Source organism: Lepisosteus platostomus, chromosome 2, assembly GCF_059453375.1.
Source record: "Lepisosteus platostomus isolate fLepPlt1 chromosome 2, fLepPlt1.hap1, whole genome shotgun sequence".
NCBI classification, from domain to species: domain Eukaryota; kingdom Metazoa; phylum Chordata; class Actinopteri; order Semionotiformes; family Lepisosteidae; genus Lepisosteus; species Lepisosteus platostomus.
This window is the reverse complement of record NC_142612.1, coordinates 5,102,181-5,121,270: the sequence shown is the minus strand read 5'-3', so window position 1 is coordinate 5,121,270 and position 19,090 is coordinate 5,102,181. Positions and strand designations below refer to the sequence as shown.

The following is a 19,090-nucleotide window of genomic DNA, read 5'->3' as shown; positions in this document are numbered from 1 at the left end:
AGTGTATTTAAGCCCTTGTGTTTGTTCCTAGGGATGGGGGGGCTTTTATTTATTTTTATTAATTCAGGTACAGTTATGTCAGAGTAACTCCATAAAACACCTCGGCAGATATGAGCCCAAGGTTAAGCCTAATGAGCCCTTTCTTGGCCTGTCTGAATTAATATTCTTTTTCATTCTTTTGTTTAAAACCAGACATGTTCTTTTTTTTTTTGCTGAAAGTTTATAGTTTTATGTTCACTACATAAAATGTTGTTTTCCATTGATGGTGGAGAAGACATATATTATCTGTTGAGTTAATATACTCTTGTCTTCGTACTCTTAGTGCACGATAAAAGTGTGCTTTGTAATATTTTTGTACCCTCTTCTGTTTTATCAGGAGAAATTTCACCTCCCATTGGGCGCTTGGGCATTGGGTTTGAACAACTTTGGCACAACAAGGTTAAGCAATGTCCAATGGGAATCCTCACAAAATTCTGGCCATGCTTCACTCTGCTGAAGAACCTCAAACCTGGAAATTTATATACCCATAATCAGAATTATGCACCTTAAAATCACCAGACAAATTACACTAACTCTTTCATGTAGTACCTGTTACATTCCATTGATCTGAACTATACACCCCGTGAACCTAAAATACAACAGCAACTCGTTGTCTTCAGTCTTCCCTTCTGTCCCCCATAACAATGTATAACTTAGGATTGCACCTTAAATGTGCTTTTTAAACGGTCACGTAAAAAGAGCCTTGAAACATCTTGAACATATCCAATGAGCGAATGAATCGGATTAATTAATGAAGGATACCAGAAGATTTGTATGGTCTTTATCTTCATTCTTTGCTTTAATTGAATGAATTGGTAAAATTTTATTTATAGTTATTATTACTATTCTTAGAGTTTTTGTGCCTTATTTCCTTCAGGTACCCTGAGTCATTCACTGCATACTTCGTGCCAGGCAGTGGCCAGGAATTTGAAGTATTGCCTCGTTCAGGAGAACTGCTACCCATTGGCTCTGCTGGAACACTTATTACCATTAGCTTCACTCCAACCATGTACAGCAAGAGGCACAGAGCCACGCTGGTAATACAGGTGAGCAAAGACAAGGCAAAAGATTAAACCCTTCCTTTTGGAGGCTTAAAATTAGGTTTAACTGCCATTTCAGTCCTGGTGAGCCGTCAGCAGAAGGATATCACTCAACAGGCAATTACAACTCTCACAAATTGTTTGGTAAAGGGAAATATAAAAGAAGAATGAATACATTTGATATACATGAAAGAGTAGCAGACAGTACAAAGGTGGTCTATAACTATTCCAGCTACATATGTTTATTTATTTTGACACTTACCACTGACATCTACCAATAATATCATGATGGTGATATTAGTATTCCTATTGACAATAACTTATGCATACTGTAGTACTAGACAAAAAACAATTTCCGTTTGGTTTAGTGCTGTTGAATTGGATAGACTGCACGCACTCTTGACACAAGTACTTATTCAGAAAAACTGCAACATTTTTGCAATGCATGTTTGCAAATGGTCCAATCCTTATTTCATCACCAATCAAATCCTGTAGGTGTTGTTAAGACAGCTGACCCTGTTCTTGAATAAAGACAGCATGAAGCTTCTCCAGAATTGCATGGGGAAGGCTGCCATCCCCTCGATGGCATATTCCAAGCATGCACACTAGGGTTTATCTCAGATTGTTTTCTGGGCTCTTTAGTTTAATCATTATCAGCCTATCAATATATATTTATATATACCAGTATATAATTAGAAATATTACAACATTTCTAACAAATTATTACAGAAGCATTTGTATAGTAGAAGCTCTGCATTTAAGCACTGTAACGAACAGTTCTTTCCGGACCCTATGCGGACGACACAATCCGAAGAAGTGGGGAAACACTAGGAAAACGTCATGCAGGAATACGGGGCTGAAAACAGGGGGGCGTGTCCAAAGTGCACTGGTGCACGGGGGAGGTGTGGCCGAGGCAAACAATCCAAAAGTAATCCATTGAGGGAATCCAAAAACACAAGAATAAGTCCATAGCCAGGTGATCCATCCAAACACGGAATTAAAAACACAAACCGGGTCGGAACCGGCGGACTAGGACCAGGAACAGAGGTTAAAACCTTAACGGGACCAGGCGCTTCCAGGTCCCGGATTCGCATGGTGCAGAAACCAGATGCAGAGCCAGGATGAGCGTCAGCGCCTGGCTTTTAAGGTGGGCTGGGTAAAAGGGATCAGGTGCACAGAATGAAGTCTAAAGTGAAAGGGCTGGAGCACCCTTAAGGAGGGGGGACTATAATCGTGACAAGCAGTAAATTAATTCCAGTTCTTACAGTGCTTAAAAGCATTATATTTATTTTGTTTTTACAAAGTGTGTAACAAAAGTAAATACATTGTGTATTTGGAAGTTAGCTTTGAATTTCAAGGTAGCCTGACTGGGTAACAATTCAGAAAAAATATGTAGAAATATCAGAAATATACAAAAAGTCAACTATTTTGGTAGGTTAGAATACAGCAATTAAAATCTACAGGTGGTCTAAAATAATGTAATACTGCCTTGATTCAAGCAGCTTCCTAAGTGGCAAAATGCTGCAGGATGAATGTTTTGGTATAATGTTTTTGATGAAGAACACACAGAATCCAAAAGGTGCAATAAGGTTTCTCATACTGCTCAGACAATTCTGTCCACTGAAAGATTTAAGAAATTTACAATTTACAATTTGAAAGAAATATTCTCAATTACGTATTAGATTTCCAATGTTGTGTGACCACATTTTTCAGCATGTTGATATACTGTAACTGTGTACACTTTTAGAATTCACTGTGAGACACTTCTTTTTTGCCACGTCCTCACATTGATCAAACCTGTTGTTCTGACAAACTTTGTTTGTCCCTTAAGATTGTGTTCTGACTTCAACAAATCACAAACGTCTCCTATTGACAGGAAACAAATGGTTTGATATTACAGTTGAAAGCTGAACCAATGACTACTAGGTTTATTCAGAGCAAATGTTCAGTCACATCCTGTAAGAAAAATACAAATATATGTTTTCATTGCACCTTTTCTGTGATTTTGGGAGTAATCGCATGTTTGAATTAGAGGAGTTTTTTATACAAGATCATTTCAATATTCTATCGTCATGCAAGTAATTTATACGTCTGATCCAGTTTCATTTGCTAACAGCATAAAAGACTCTTGCTTGGCATATGTAACAAGATAAGATCCCAGTTTTGCCTGAGAGAGAGAACTGATCTGTGGAGGGAAATTGTGTTTACAGGGTGGTTATTTTTATCTCTTTCGCATTGCAGTACAAAGCAATCATGTTTTAATTAGTGTCACAAGATTAGTGTTGCATGGAAATATGAAGAATTAATAACACTGATGGTATAATATTTATACACTATTGTGAAATATTTGGGGTATAAGAATTTGCTATGTTGGGGCACTGTAACTCAGTACAGTACAAGTAGCATGCAACTTATGGAAATAAAGTATCACTTTCAAGTGTTAGGAATTTCTACCTTGTTAATTAGAAAGTGAAGGTATCTGCTTCCTTCTTCAAGAAAAAAAAAACATAGTACAGTAGTCTTTGCCTGCAGCTAATTAAAATACCTAGCCTATACAGTATGTGACCCATGTTTCTTTTGTGGAGATACACTACCCCTACTTAATATTTTTAAAAGATATGTTATACAAGACAGCCATCTGAGAATATTAAGAAGCAGCCTATTGTAAAATCAAGACTAAATTAAGGAGAACAATAATTAAAAACTCCCCACACTGATTTTTTTCAGATGATACTTCATACTTGATCTCAGTGCTGTATTAATCCAACTTGATTGTTGATCAAACAGCAGCATTATCGAATGACTGCACCTTCTGAGGAAGAAGGTCCATTATATATTTACAAAGGGAGAAAAACAGGGAGCATAAAAGTGCCAGTGGCTGCTGAAAAAGTCAACATTCCCAAGCACCTGCAGCTAAGGTGAAAACTGCAATTAGACTGGCTTTAAAAGGAGGATTTGAGCGAAGGAGAACAAGTCCTTCAGTTGTTCCATCTAATCTGTTTGCATTGATGTCTGAATTACCTTGAGCTCAGTCTAATTAGATTTGAGTGATGATATTTACTGAAGCACCAAATGTCAAGGGCTGGGCCTAAATTGTGAGCAGCTGGCAACAAGGTTGATATTTTTTTTTTTACCAGATTCATAACACATGACAGGAAAATGCAACTAATTTAGCCAATAAGTAGGATTATCTGGATACTTTTGGGAGAATGTCATTTAATTGTACTTCCTTTTGAATACTGGATATATAATGTAATAACATAGGTTGCTAGTTTTTTATGATGATGTAATGTTTAAAAAGAGACTGTGTGTGCTACAGAAAGATACATAATTACTAATAATTAAAAAAATCATTAACCCAAAGTAAACCTTTCATTTAATTTAAATCATATTTAGTTTTCCTACTATGCTACCACACTTCTTTTTTTAAATAATTGCGAGCTTTTTGCAACTTCATGTTGCAATTGTGTTTTTATAGTAATTCATATTTTTGAGTTGATGTTGAATCACAAAAGGTAATTCTTGCTAATGGGGAAAAAGTAGTTTATAAATGTTTCATGAATGCTAGGGGGATGTGTCTAATGGGTTGTTGTAAAACACAATCTCAATGGACAAAAGGTTTATAATTAAGTTTCCTTGAGTTTCTACCTTAAGGTCAAATCTTAGATTTAAACTAAGAAAGATAATTAGATGTTTAAAGGCAAACAGGGTTTGATGTGTTTACAAAGATAAATCATCTCCTTCTGATTTCTGAAAAAATAATTTTCTTGTTAATTATGTGCATGCAATGGTTACAAATAGAGTTCTTGAAAAAAGTTGTTGCAAGTTAGAAAGTTAATTGTGTTTGAAAGCTTTAGCAGTAGTAAACAAAAACTGTTTCTGCAAACAAGTAAGGAGGAGAGAGGAGAAATCCTGTCTATAGACAATAGTACAGTATCTAATATGATATAAAATATACAGTATAATATATAATACAAGGAATGATATATACTGTAAAAGTAATTATTATATATTATAAGTTATATCTTATGTGATGTCAATTTAAAAAAATTAAATGCAAGTTCATATCATGAAGTTGTTAATAGGTTAAAATAAAATGTTCATTCTAATTCTAGTGGGGAACGTACAGTATGTCCTCTCACATTTCAGCTGTAAGTGTCTTTGTGTTTTCTTTTTCTTATGTGTGCAATAAACAAGTGCTTGATTCTGCTTTGGGATGTTTAAATTGTAGGCTCTGGCTCTGTATTGATGAGATTATTATTGACAGTGTTCAATCTTTGATGTTTACACTTTTGAAATAATCGTTGTGGAATCCTCATGAGAAAGCTTAGGTACAGTAGTTGCAAACTGATGGAAAGTGTAAAAAAGGAATAGGACATCAAAGAGTATAGTGAATCATTACTTAGTGTTTTGGCTCTGTGAATGCAGTATATACAAATATATATATATACATATGTGTGTGTGTGTGTCTTTAAATTGTATTTAGCTGTTACCAATAACATATATATTTAAAAAAATGGATAGGAAATTACAGTTATTTTTCTCATCATGGTATTTTGTAAGTATACTTTACAAAATAGACATATATAGCAGTTTTAGTCCTGTTACATTCCTTGGAACTATTGTAAGGTCACACCAAAAACACGTGCCTACTGTATAATTAGATTATAAATATCCAATACTGCATACATTAAATTTAATCAAATTTAGTTGACGACATGACAAGTATGTAGGTAACCCAAGGCTAGATCTTCTTTTGCCAGTCCTCCTTTTTTGCTTATTTAGTTCCTGCCCTAGTTTTGTTTTGTGTGAGCTCCTAAACTGTTTAAGATGATGGAGACCCAAAGTAAATGATACTGATTTCCTGTTTGTTTCTCACCTAAGTGAAATTAAAAGTTTGATTCTTCTGAAGACAGCTTCTATGCTAATGTTCTCCACAGAGCAGCAGGCACTGCTGGTCAAAACTGAGGTGGTGACTGTAGTGACAGGTGACCTACCCACTCAGTTGTCAACCATACTGCAAGTGGTCTATAAACAGAGTGTTGTCTCAGACAAACAAGAGGTATAGTACAAAAACGGTACTAGATATTCACACAGAAAAGCCGGAAATTCTGATAATTAAGGTGATAGTGCTGCAAAATAAATTACATTGAAATAATGTTCACACAGTAGTCTTACCAGGGAGAGCTGAATGTGATGTTCCTGTTGGGTTCTTGATCCTTAATCTGCTTGACACGGCAAAACATTTTGGAAAGAGCACAAATCATATAGGGAAACCACTCTTCTGGAAGCCATGACAAGCCCCAAAATATTTTTCATCAGACTTCTCCAGTGGAGACTTCTCCTTTTTCAGAACAAAATGCATTCCAGCTCTGTTTGCTTGTCTTGGGGATCAGTGCTGTCCAGCAACTGCTTAATGGAGACATGCCTTTGCAGTTGTGAGGAGTTCATGGAGAGATCTGTTGTATCCCGTGGCCGGCAGAGGAATCCTACTCTGTTGGGCCCCTGAGCAAGGCCCTTCACCCCAACTGCTCCAGGGGCGCTGTATAAATGGCTGACCCTGGACTCTGACCCCAAGCTTCTCTCCCTGTCTGTGTGTCTCATGGAGAGCAAGCTGGGGTATGCGAAAAAAGACAAATTCCTAATACAAGAAATTATCTTATCTAATTTCTACCTGTGTTATGCTGTCATACTATTTTTGCTTAACAGCTTTTGTAAATTCCTTATTAATTAAAAAAAATATTATTCTGGAACTTAACAGCTTCCTTTTTCCAAGGCGATATTGGAAATCAGCCTCATAAGAAAATTAAACGCAGTGCTAGGACATCACCCTTCATGTCTTTTTTTATTTTCTTCCTCACTTTGTGTTAACTATCATCCTTTGTGTTAGCTTCTTTGCTGGCTTTAGGTTTATTTAACCAGATTATCTCACCACAGTCAAACAGACTTTATGAAAGTGTGTCTGGCCTCTTATAACATTTGAAGTCTTCATCACATTATACACATGACTACAGACCCCCCTTCCTTCCTGTTCTGTCAATAAAGGTCAAGGCTTTTGATTTTCAGAATATCTAATGCCAATCCTGAAATATATTGGCTTGGGATCAGGTTTTTTAATAAGGTTAAAATGTTATATCCTAACCCCTCAGCAATGGTGTTGTCAGGCAACACGTGTTCTCCCCCATTTGCTATTTCTGTGCCCACTCATCAGAGGTGATCACATTCACCTTTGTTGTTTGCTGAAATCTCCATGCTGCAATGTATATGGCCTCCTCTAGGGACTGAGTCTGTCTACAGAAAGCAAAATTTGTTTGACTTCATGGCAAACTAAAGGGATTGTCCTCCTCTGTTTTTTTTGCAGGGTTCATATAAACCCTTAGCAACGTTTACAATTCACGTAGGGACTTGAATTTCACAGATTAAACTTCCTGGGACAATATTTGGGAGAATTCTAATAATGATTGGCTTTATTGCCTTTATTATCATTGAATCCTAGCTCAGGTTCATAGCACTTACAGAAAACTCTCTGCTGCTTGGATCAAAGAGGCCTGGGAGGGAGAGATGATGGAGGCTTGAATTGTTACCGCTGATGCAAGCAAACCCTTATTGCTTGGTGCTTCTAATGCAGGTGTATACTGTATGTTCACGGGAATCCTTTTGCTAGTAAAGTTAACTATGACGGCTATAGATCTGATGCCTGACATTGCTCCTCTTACACACATTATATAACCTGAAGTTAGAACAAAAAAAAATGGATCTCCTTTTGGTGGCATGTCTCAAGGGACATTTGCACATGAGACACTGCAAAGACAGCTACTGTAGTTGTATTTTAAAGTCTAGGCGGCTTCCTGTCTTTGGTTTTAAAAAGAAAATAAACTTAAGGCTTCTGAAATATAACATGAAAGGGTTTATTCAAAATAATAGACAGAAACTAGCTTTAAAGAGGCTAGCTTCCCCAGAACTGCAAATGTTACTACGTACTACCTTCACCCAACTCTCCTCAGTCTCCTGCCCAACACTCATACTGTATGTTCTCAGCGTGTTCGTGTGGCTTTCCTCCAGGCACTGTATGTTGCTTGCCGGGATAGGCTCTGCCCGTGACTCTGAATTGGATGAAAATGGGTTGTTGGATGAACACCAAAAACAATTATGCAACATCTACTTTATTACCATACCGTATACCTTATTTTGTCAGAACCATTCATGCACAAATAGAATTCGTTTCTTCTGATCCTGAATATCCATCTGTCCAATGGTTCCTGGCTTCTTCCATGAAAAGCCAACCAAGTGATCTAGATGGGCCAGTTGACCTCCTCTTGTTCATAAAATTTCTTATATAATATATAAGCATCTGATCTTCCGTTTTAAAATCTCAATTTTACTGCACTTAACTATACAGCGTCCTTGAGTTTGGCAAGGTGCATGTTTATTTTTATTATTAAACCATGAAGCGTACCTTTTTGTGAAATCAGTAGCCATTGTTGTTTAATTGGAAACATTTCACATTGTTTAGATTTTATTTTTGAATGACTTTCTACCTAAAATGATTAACACCATAAAATGGAAGTGATTTTAAACCTTTATGCAGGAGCACCCACTCACTTATTTTTATTTTATATTGTTTCTGTGTTTTAAATGTACAACAAGTCAGATGAGTTCCCATGCACTTTATTTGAACAGGCTTTATGTGAGAGTATGTTCCCATGGGCCTGTATTTAACTTTTATTACTGATCATGTTCCCCTTTGTCTGGTCCTGCTCTGTGTAGAGTGTGTGGCCAGTTCCCATGGGCCTGATGATAATGAATTATGTTATTGTTCTTAGGGGCTACACACCATTGTGTTGTAGAACAGTATTGTTTTCACTCACTAGTGTTAAAACAAACAGAAAAATCCTGCCTTTGGAAAGAAAACCTAGACAGCTTGATACGTAAAAAATTCTGCTTTCAAAGACAATATGCTTTTGATCTACAGTACAACATTATTTAACAGATGTGGGTGCAGACAAATGTTGAACTAAAACAAAATAAAGCAGTTGTGTTTCTGGATTTTATCGCAGTTGCATGTCTACCTTACACCATTTTGACCAATATTTTTGTACCTGACTGGAAAGGTTAGCCCTGATGCTAAGAAAAAAAACATGGACTTGTGAAACCCATAATGTATGTGGTTTTGTATTGTTTGTATGTACAGTATAGTTTGTATGACGGAACGGAGTCTGATTCAAGTGTTCAAAATCGTCAGAGGCTTTCAAAAATCAGATGTACCTGTATGGGGATTTTTTAAAGACTTTTGTTGATTCCTGGAAATGAGCATTGAAACAGCAGAGGAAACAAATGGAAACTAAGGAGAAGTGCATCTAAAACTGATTACAAGTGATATTTCTTTACACACGGGGCAGGAAGAGTTGAGGAACTCTTAACAAGCCATCTTGCTGCCCCAGCTTCTATCATGAGATCCTTAGATTAATTATCTAATTAAGATGGAACCAGCTAAATGGGCTTAATGTCCTCCTGTCCTTTGGAAAACTTCATCGCCCTAAAATCCCCCAATATCATAGTTTGCCCTTGGGAACCATTACACATAGACCTGGGAGTCAATGGCTGTTTTGAGTGTCCTGATATTCTGTTTCTTGTTCTTAGTTTAGCCTGCAGTCAACTCTAGCCTGTTTGTAATAGCTCCCAGCTCTGCTCTTCCAGACACTTAGTATGACGTACTGTACTGTAGAACTTCTAAGGTGTGACTGATGATGTGCCACTCATCACCGGTGTCATTTTGCAAGATGACAGTGCTCCCTGCAAGGCCAGGATTGCAGTGTATGGAGAAATTTGTTCTTTCCTCCTATGAAATGGATGTGGTGGATAATTCACAAATTCACTTTACTTCCATAGTCTAGTTTGGTCTTACTCACATATTCTACTCCTGTCAGAACTCTGCATGCTTCTTTCAACCTGGCACCAGACAGAGAAGGACCTGGTGCCTAAAGCTGGCTTTGAATCTGAAAATCACAAGCAATAGTAATAGGTTAGTAAAATCAATATGTTTCTTTAATTCCCACAGCTTGGAGAGCAACTCTTCTCAAAATTGCAGGTAGTACACATTTAAGGAAATGCACGCATTTGGTTTTAGACCTGGTTAATATTTCTAAAACCAGCAGTACATACTGTATCAGGGGTGAATGATCACATTGGTACCACAGGATGTTAGGATGTGCAGAATGTTACGGTACATGCAGGGGGAATATACATAAGCTATGAATATAATAAAAAAAACAATGCGATTGAAGAATCTACGGTACCTATGAAAAAGACTTTGGTGTTTATTTTGGCACCGTTCTCATCTTCTAGACAATTATGGGAAGCAATAAAAAGTCAACCGGAGTGATAGGATAACTAAAAGTGTAGAATTTAAAATAAATGTAATATTAAAATTGTACAATGAACAGAAACCAACAGGTGTGTGGGTCACCAGGACCAGGATCGGGAACCACGGCAGTCAAGGATGCCGGCAGTGGTGGCAATGGAAACTCTTCTGCCCAGTCCAGAGTCAAGTGCTCAGTGGCTTTTGTCTGTCTGTTTCTCATGTGAGAGGTGTAGAGGTCTCATCATCAGTGTCCCTCTTCCAGACAGCTGATATGCAGTGGACCTATGAGGTGAACGGGGTGCCTCCACGCTACACGCCCCCCTCTCCCGGGACGTCCGCAGCGGTGTCCTCGGGGCCGGTGAGGACCGTTTCAGTTCAGCAGCGCAACTTCGTCCGCGAGAACCTGCAGCTGAGAACCACAGCGGCGTCCTCTCCCATTAAGGGCCAGCCCCTCACCATTCGGAGCAAATAAAAGAAGAGTGCGCTCTCCGTGGGACCACTGTGTATCTCATGTCTCAGCACTAAACTAAGCCCAGCTGTCTCCTTGGTTATGGGTTTGACAACAGCACCGTAACTCTCTCTTCCTCTGATCTCTTTCTTACAGATGTATCGACGAGCCCCAGCCTGGGTTTTTTTTTTACTTCTTTCCTCACATGTGATCCTTGATCCAAAAAATGCAAGAAGCACATCTTCAGTATATCTTTCTGATCATCTTTGCTTCACAACTTTGCTTCACAAGCGAGTGGAAAGACTTATGTGGTTAGGTTGGGTGGTCCAAAAGACAAGTTAAAAAAAAGATAGACTTGTTAATCAAAGTGTTAAGAGAGGTAATGACGGACTTTTTATTCAATATTTTTTTAATAGCATTTAAGCGTTCATTAACTATATTTGAATTTTTTTTGGAGTGTTATAAACCATTATGTCTCCTGGCAGGTGGTGTAGCTGATATGCTGACAGGTGAAATTATATCCAGAAGATCATTTTTGCTTCCTTAAAATAAGAAACAAATCGAGCAAATTGGCAAATAAGGAAAAAAGAAGTTTATCTGAAGCATGACTGACAATTAAATTACATTAACAGTCACTTTTCTAGCTTATCATTATAACATTATCTACTTCAGCCCCTCTGCTCTTTCTAATAAGCATTTAGAACTAATTTTGCTATTTCAATGTACTGTATGTATGAAATACTGTATGCCAATTGACACTTTAAACACAAATCAGCATTCTTTCTCTTTTACAATGCGAGATAACAAAACACTGCGCTTTGTAAAGAACCGCAATGAAGAAAGCATGTAGACTTCCATAGGTTAAAGAGATGTTAAAGCTTTTTTTTCCACCTTAAAGTTTTTAACCAGAGATGGGTGAAAACCAGTGTTCTGGGAATTGTCTCAATAGAAAGACTCTTATATACCAAGGAGTAAAGCTTCTTCTGCTTGTCAAGCAAGCCTGTTATAAATCCATTTAACAGAACATTGCTGAAGCAAATTGCCTTGTTTGAAGAGGAAAGACAAGTAGGTATCCACTTGTCTACAAAAAGGTCACTGTGATTGTTAAAAAGTACTGTAGTTCGTTTAAAAAAAAAGAAGAAATAAAATAACTTGAAAAAAATGTCTGGTACTATATAGAGTAGAGTTTGTAGAGTTTATCTTTTAAAAGCCATCATGGCTGGAAGTTGATGAACTTGCAGTAACGGAGACTGATATTTGTAAGACATTCTAAATGTAATTTTACAATCATAAAATAGCTCATCTCTCCACCTGCGCTGTGAACTTTTTTGTATGGGTTTCCAATTTTCCATTTGGGGAACTGGCAGTGACATTAAAATGTCTGACATGTAAAAATATGGAGGATATATTTCATGCAAATGGAGGCAATAAAGTATGGATATGGATTTGATTCACTCCAGTTGACTCTTTTATGGATCATCAGATATATTCTGAAGTTATTTAAAAAGCAGTTAACATTCCATTAGCAACAAGCTATAATCCGTGTCAGCGGGGAGATACTTGCTCGGTCATTTATTTCAGCATGAAAACTCACTACAGGGAGGATTACAATTAGAACATATCTATGAGGCAGATGAATTCAAAGACCAAAGCTGTGCATCTATCATTCAGCTCTCAAATCCGATGATTTACAAATAGATGTGTAGAGACAACTATCATAGCTGTGTATCTTCCTTTCTTATAAAGAGTAAAATTATGCAATCACATTTTCTTGATTCATTTGTGATATCGTTGATTCAATTTTGGTGCAAATGAATCTTGATACCTTCCTACAGAATATTAAAAAAGAGGTCTGAGTGAAATAAATAAAAATACATGAAATATACTGTAAAATGCTTTTACAAAAGTTTATATATATTCTATATATCAAGACGAAAGCATTCTTACAGAGTTTTACTAAAAGAGTCAATTGGACAGCTTTTATTTCTCAGTGCTAGTAACTATATTCTAGTTTTGTTAAGCTTGCTGTATGATATCTTTAATCAATGTAAAAAGCACAAAACAAAAGGTACGTCATTGCTTTAATTACAGAGTTTATACATGGGCAGCTCTTGATCCTTGTGCTTAACTAGTATATTTTTATATATATAATATATGTATATTATATATACAAGTTTTTCATTACAGTATACTCCATTATATTGTTCATTCAAATTCTCGTCTGTCAACCCTGGATTTAACCTGGAGGAAACCATGTGGGTGTGCATTTAAATCTGAGCGCAGCTTTAAGGATGGTGAAGGTACTGAACAAATTATCCAACACTGGTAATAAGTCTTGAGCAGAAATAAGATGTCGTTGTTCCTAGAGAACTCCCAAGTGGACGATGGGCCAAACAGCCTCCTCTCATTTGCCTCTGTTCTTCTGTTCATTTCCCTTTGGGGGCCGGTTTCCCACTCACCCCCCACGTTCACTCCACTTATTGACTTCATTGAATGACTCAACAGGTTGCTTGAGTGGAACCTGTACAAGGTTTGTTTTTGTTTCTTTCTCAAAATGTAAAAAAATCATAAGTTACTTCTGTAACACAGTACTAAAAAGGCTACTTTTAATGCTATTACTGTATTAGGTCAATTAGGGTCTCAATTCAATTAAATGGGAGCTCAGCTGAAATTAAAACCAGCGGGCTTGTGGGTCCCCAGGACCAGTTTGGCCCCTCTTCAGAGGTGCCAGGACACCAGTACTTTGTACATTTTTTTTTGCCAAAACTACAGCTGGATACCATGAGCTTCTTTTGCCTTTTTTCTTTGGAGTACTAATGGAAAGTGATCTACATATGGGAGATAATCACCCAGATGAAAAAATAATTGTATTGACTGCACAACATCACACCTTAAGTAAAATATAGATGGCAAAATACAGTACTTGACATTTTTGTGTGTTGTGTAATCTCCCAATTTACGTAATATACTGTATATATGTACTGTATATATAGTACTGTGCATACTGTATATAAGTGTAGACAGGTGATAGGAAAATAGGAAGATCTGTGTTCTCAGTATTCATTTATTAATATTCCACCTTGGGTACTGTGTGTGGAGATATGGGCGACTGAACAAGAACGTAACATTCCAATAAGAAATTGTCACCCCAATCCCACATTTATAAAAGTCACTTGTGACTTACAACATAAATCGCACTTTTTTATCTGATTTACCATTTTTTTCTAAATAAATGCCCTCGTTGGATCCACACTGCACATTTTAAAGAAAAAAAGCAAAAGTAAAAAATGAAATAAAGAGAAAACATGGGTCGTTTTGTGCCAGCTGTGGTTTGCTGAACTCTGAAAATCATCAGTCTTCTGAATCTTGACCTCACAGCGAGGCTGTTGATCATGCTGCTATCTGAGGTTGCCATGGAAACCAAGACAAATGAGTCACCCCCCCCACTCTGTACTCAGAAGTGCAGCCACTATGTCCCACGAGTGGCCTACAAGAATCTTTCCATTTCCCTTGCTGTTACTAACATAAGCATTGGCAGAACTGCAGAGAAATTGCTTGGAGTAATGGATGGATAATTATGTAAAGTTTCAAACTAAATTCCTGTCTTTACGCAAGATCAATTTATTTATTTGATCAATGTATGAGGTTTTATATTGTTGTTTCACATGTAGTTTTCATGGTGTGCCTCTGCTGGCTTTACCCTTTTATTCTCACATGAGAGAAAAAGATGACCCCAATCTTTGACCTCTTTTATCCTCTGGTTGGCATTTCCTTTAATCTACCTGTGCAGGACTCTTTTAGGTCCACTCTAGCTCTTAAATGGCCTATTGTAAGGAGTGCCATAGTAAGTACAGTTTTCTAGAAGATGTGTGTGTCTATATAGACGAATTGCAGCAGCAACAGCTTTCCATTACCTAGAGCTGTGAAACTATTAACCATCTGTGTGGAAGGGGAGGCACAGGTATTTATTAGAGGCCACAGACCTCTGATCTACAGGTTTGATGAGAAGCTCCAGACGATTGCTTGCACTTTTCTCACTGGCTGAGGGCTCATCCAACAGTACTTACAAAATATACTGTACTGTACATAAATGAAGGGAGCCCATAATTAGGAGCACTAATTGTACATGGGTCACAGCCCGCAGCAGGAGCACGACATACAGTAATAACTTTTCATATCTCTTTTCAACCGCAAGGATGCAGGCTTATATTCTCTCCACACATTATAGGTAAGGAATGAAAAAATGACTCTTTAAGAATTTCTTTTATTAGTTGTACTGTATGTGAAATTAGAATTTGATATTGAGAAGCATACAGGATAATAAATGACCTGGAGTAAATAAAGAGTTTTATAATGTTGTGTTTTTTTGGAATACCTAGTAGAAAAGTCACAGTAATAGTTTAAATTGAAAGAAAAATGCTGTTCCTGTTAAATGTTAATTCTTGTGAAAAGAAAAAATGTTGCATCCTGTCCATAGTTTCAAGAATACAGGACATTTTTAATTGGAAACTGTAAGTCTATTGAGTCCTTTATTAAGCAAATTAGTATTATTTGGGGGGTTTATTGCACCATTATTTTGCATTTCACATTTTTGTTGTAATCAACATGCATATCAAGGGCTTTTACAGTAAATGTTTGTGGGTTCAGGATAGAGTAGAACCTCTGTGTACTGTGTGCTCAGTCCAGGCCTTGCAGGGACTTTTAATACAGTATTAATAGTTGTACGTATTACAGAGGATTTACAAAGCAAGCCTGGATGCTCATAGACACTTGCGTCCTTACAGAGTCTATCCAAAGTTGATCTCCTATTGTTTTCATGTTCGAATTTAATGAATTTCACTCCAAATCAGAAAGGTGCATTTGTGCTGACCTGGGGTTAATTGATCTTGGTAATAATGCTGCTCCTGAGCAAGAATGCACAAAACCCTGAAGAATAACGTTTCAGTGCTGCATCTGTCCATGTTCCTTTGCGCTGTTCTGGTAACTGATAACCTGTATTGAAATGTCTTCTTTTCATTAATGCTTGTTGCTATGACAGAACAACCTTCAGAATGAGCTGAGACACTAAAAGATAGAAAGAAAATTAGAAACGGCATTTCAGTTCTTTATCTTCACAAGGCGCTTTTTTGCTTTAACCAGGGTCATTGCTATTCAATTAATTTCCTTACTTTATTGAGCAAAATAACAGAAATAGTTGTTCCACTATGATAAATCCATGCAAATTAACACAGTACAAAATAGATTACATTTAGCCATAAAGGCCTATTTAAATATAAATAGCAGCCTGTTGATTTTCATATTATGTTCAGTTTACTCTTCTCTTGTTGTCATGCTTTATAAAAACACTGTACATCTTAGCCTCAAATTCGGAGGTCTTGAAGCAATGTTAGTAAGTCAACCTAACTGTGGTACATCTGTTGCTGCAAACAGCGGTGGAGGAGTACAGGGTGAATGCAGAGATCAGGAGCTTTACTGAGGCTGTGTGCTGCACGCAGTTGTGGAGGGTTGGTGGCCGAAACCCAAGTGCATGAGTTTGTGGGTCTTACCCAACTGCATGAGTTTGTGGGTCTTTGGGTGGTTTTGGAGAGTTAAAGGGGAAGCTTAGCCAGAGCCAGGCAGAGGCTGCTGAAGGTGTATAGGAGCTTGAAAAAAGGAAAAGTCCGCTTCTAAGGCCAGTGGAAAAAGCCACTGAGAGTGTAGAAGTGCTCCAAGATACTGAAAACTAAGTCTTCATTAGGACCTGGGTGAGAAACTGGCTCTCGTAGACAAAATGTCTGGATCACAGCCTGAGGTCAGACGGCCGAGCGGCAAGCTGATCTTCTAAGAGGGCTCAATGTCAGAGCGCTTCCACAGGGGTGTTGTGGGACAGGGCACCTGCCTGGTAGGGGGATGGAGAGAGACAGAGAGGTGCCCAGCCTGGATCCCCAGCTCTGGGGATCTGGGCTTGGAATACATCGGGATGCATTGAGTTTAAGAAAGCTGGAACCTGCTATGGGAAGGTCACGGATTCCCAGAGCAAGTAAGGGCTGCGAGCTGCCACATGCCCGGGAGTAACAAACTGGTGCATAGTTAGGTCACTGATGATGGCAGTGCATAGCATGCAATCCTGTTCAATGAATTTGAAGAAGTTGTTGAAAACACATCCTATGTTATTGGTATTTAATATTAACTATGTTTCAAACAACATCATCGATCACTTGATATTTATTTTGTTTGATTAAATAAAGCCCTGACTGTAAGAAATCTCTTTCATTGAATGAACAGTAAGGGATACAGGTTATGTAGCTTAGCCTACAGTTGACAGAACTGCATATTTCAAAATCTGTGGAATGCAAAGAACATCTCGGAAATCATGTCCTCAACATTTTTTCCATATCTGAGTTTTTGTCTGATTCATCAACGTTACAAGATAATTACCTTGATTGTCAGGACTATGGGTATTTCATAACATGAGACTTAATTTAGACAGAACTGCTAAAATCATTTCCAAGATGTTTCATCTTTATATTCCATATGAGAGAAAAAATAATTTTGATTGATATCTGCTTTATATCTCCATGAGTAGCTGAGAATCCAGTATATTTAGCCTTTACAGCACTATTTTTTATTTATATATTTCACAAGAACCTGTTTTCCTGGCATATACTGTTTTTGATAGGACATACCTAATGAATACATACTGTATTTACAGACACTACTGTAACTCTAAAATTCCTCCGCAAATTAAACCCACAGCCCCAAGATTCCTCTGCGTTGATATAGGAGTGTGAAGTCTTATTTCCACTGCAGACAAACTGCTCACTGCATAGAAAGGAAATTACATGTGCAGTTTGTCCAGCAGTGATAACTTCATACAGTATGTTGCAAATCAGCGTGAAGATTTTTGTTTAAATGGTTTTGCTATTTCTGTCACACTAGATACATACATTTTTATTCACAAATGCTTCTGTTTCAACACTATCATGTCTGATTTTATTCTGAGTGGCCTTGCTCCAGAATTACAGTTATACTTGGTTGATTTGACTCTTGGAAGGGGGTGAACCTCCTGGTGTGACAGCGCAGAGTTGTAAATGAGATCTGCTCAATTTGTGTTTCGGCAGTTATCCTTTCCTAGAGGTTTCCTAGTGTATCCCTTCTACATTGAGTTTAAGACATTCTTTTTTATTGAAATCAATGCTATAATTGACAGAAAGACATGGCTTAAAAGGATATTTAAAACCCTTACAATACTGTACATCATTATGTTTCAGCAACAGTAACATAAGAGGAACCTGATAAACAAGGCGGCACATTCAAGTGCCAATTCGTATTTCTCAAATTTAGCAGTGTTGGCCTTGTTCAAGCCACAATGTGATTTTCAAAGCTTTCAGTCAGTGTACCATCACTCCTGCTCAAATGTTTTCTATCACTCTTCTCTGTGATTTCTTCTATTTGCCATCCATCTGGAAAACAAAGACTAAATCTTGAGCGCTTTTGCCTCAGTGGGGAATATGACAAACTAAGCGAGTCCACCCCACAAAAAGTCATATTTCCATTAATGTTAATTATTAGTGTTACAGCAAAATGACAAGTGACAATGGCGGGATTAAAATGTAGTGTCCCTGATTCAAGTATAATATATATACTGTACTTGTCCTCAGTCCTGAATGAATTACATGATATTCCTGTCTTGATTGGTGGATTTTGTTAAGTGAAGACATTCTGTAATGCATCAATCTACAGAAATCAAAGCGCCAGCTTTTTCACATTCTAAAGAAGGGAAGAAAATTGTTTGTTGTGTCTACTGTATGCACGAAAGGAATAAAGCTTTTGCATTTGGATGGGCTAAACAAGTCTCATGTGAATTGGTGCTAACTGAGGAAAATTCAGTAACCAAGAGTCACTACCACGTGTGTGTAAGCACATTGCAGTGAGTGTATCACTTAGGGCTTTTTTCATGTATTTAGGACATATATTCTTTGAAAGCTCTGTTCAATCATCCAATCCCAAAGGCTCACATTACCAGGATAGATTTTCCTTTTCTTAAAACCCCCAGTTGTAATTAAGAGTGCAATTTATTTTCTTCATGGAAGCTTGCATTTGTTTGTCTCCTCACTCATTACCAGTTCATTTTCTTTGGGTGTTGCTGTTTCCAGGCTGATGCAGACGTGATAAATTACGTAAAAATAGAATTTAGTTGTGTAAAATCAGTAGATACAACAT

The 19,090-nt window shown here is 37.4% G+C and overlaps 1 protein-coding gene across 2 annotated transcripts in view; it reads left to right on the top strand.

The window, feature by feature from the left end:
• LOC148675759 (cilia- and flagella-associated protein 47-like) overlaps positions 1 to 12,338 on the top strand; it is a 210,456-nt gene extending 198,118 nt beyond the window's left edge. For both annotated transcript variants that reach the window (XM_088646922.1, XM_088646914.1), the window contains exons 63-64: positions 917 to 1,085; positions 10,703 to 12,338. In XM_088646922.1, the coding sequence (XP_088503048.1) occupies positions 917 to 1,085; positions 10,703 to 10,912 (379 nt within the window). In that variant the 3' untranslated portion in view covers positions 10,913 to 12,338. The remainder of the gene's footprint in view (positions 1 to 916; positions 1,086 to 10,702) is intronic.
• Positions 12,339 to 19,090: the final 6,752 nt, after the last annotated feature.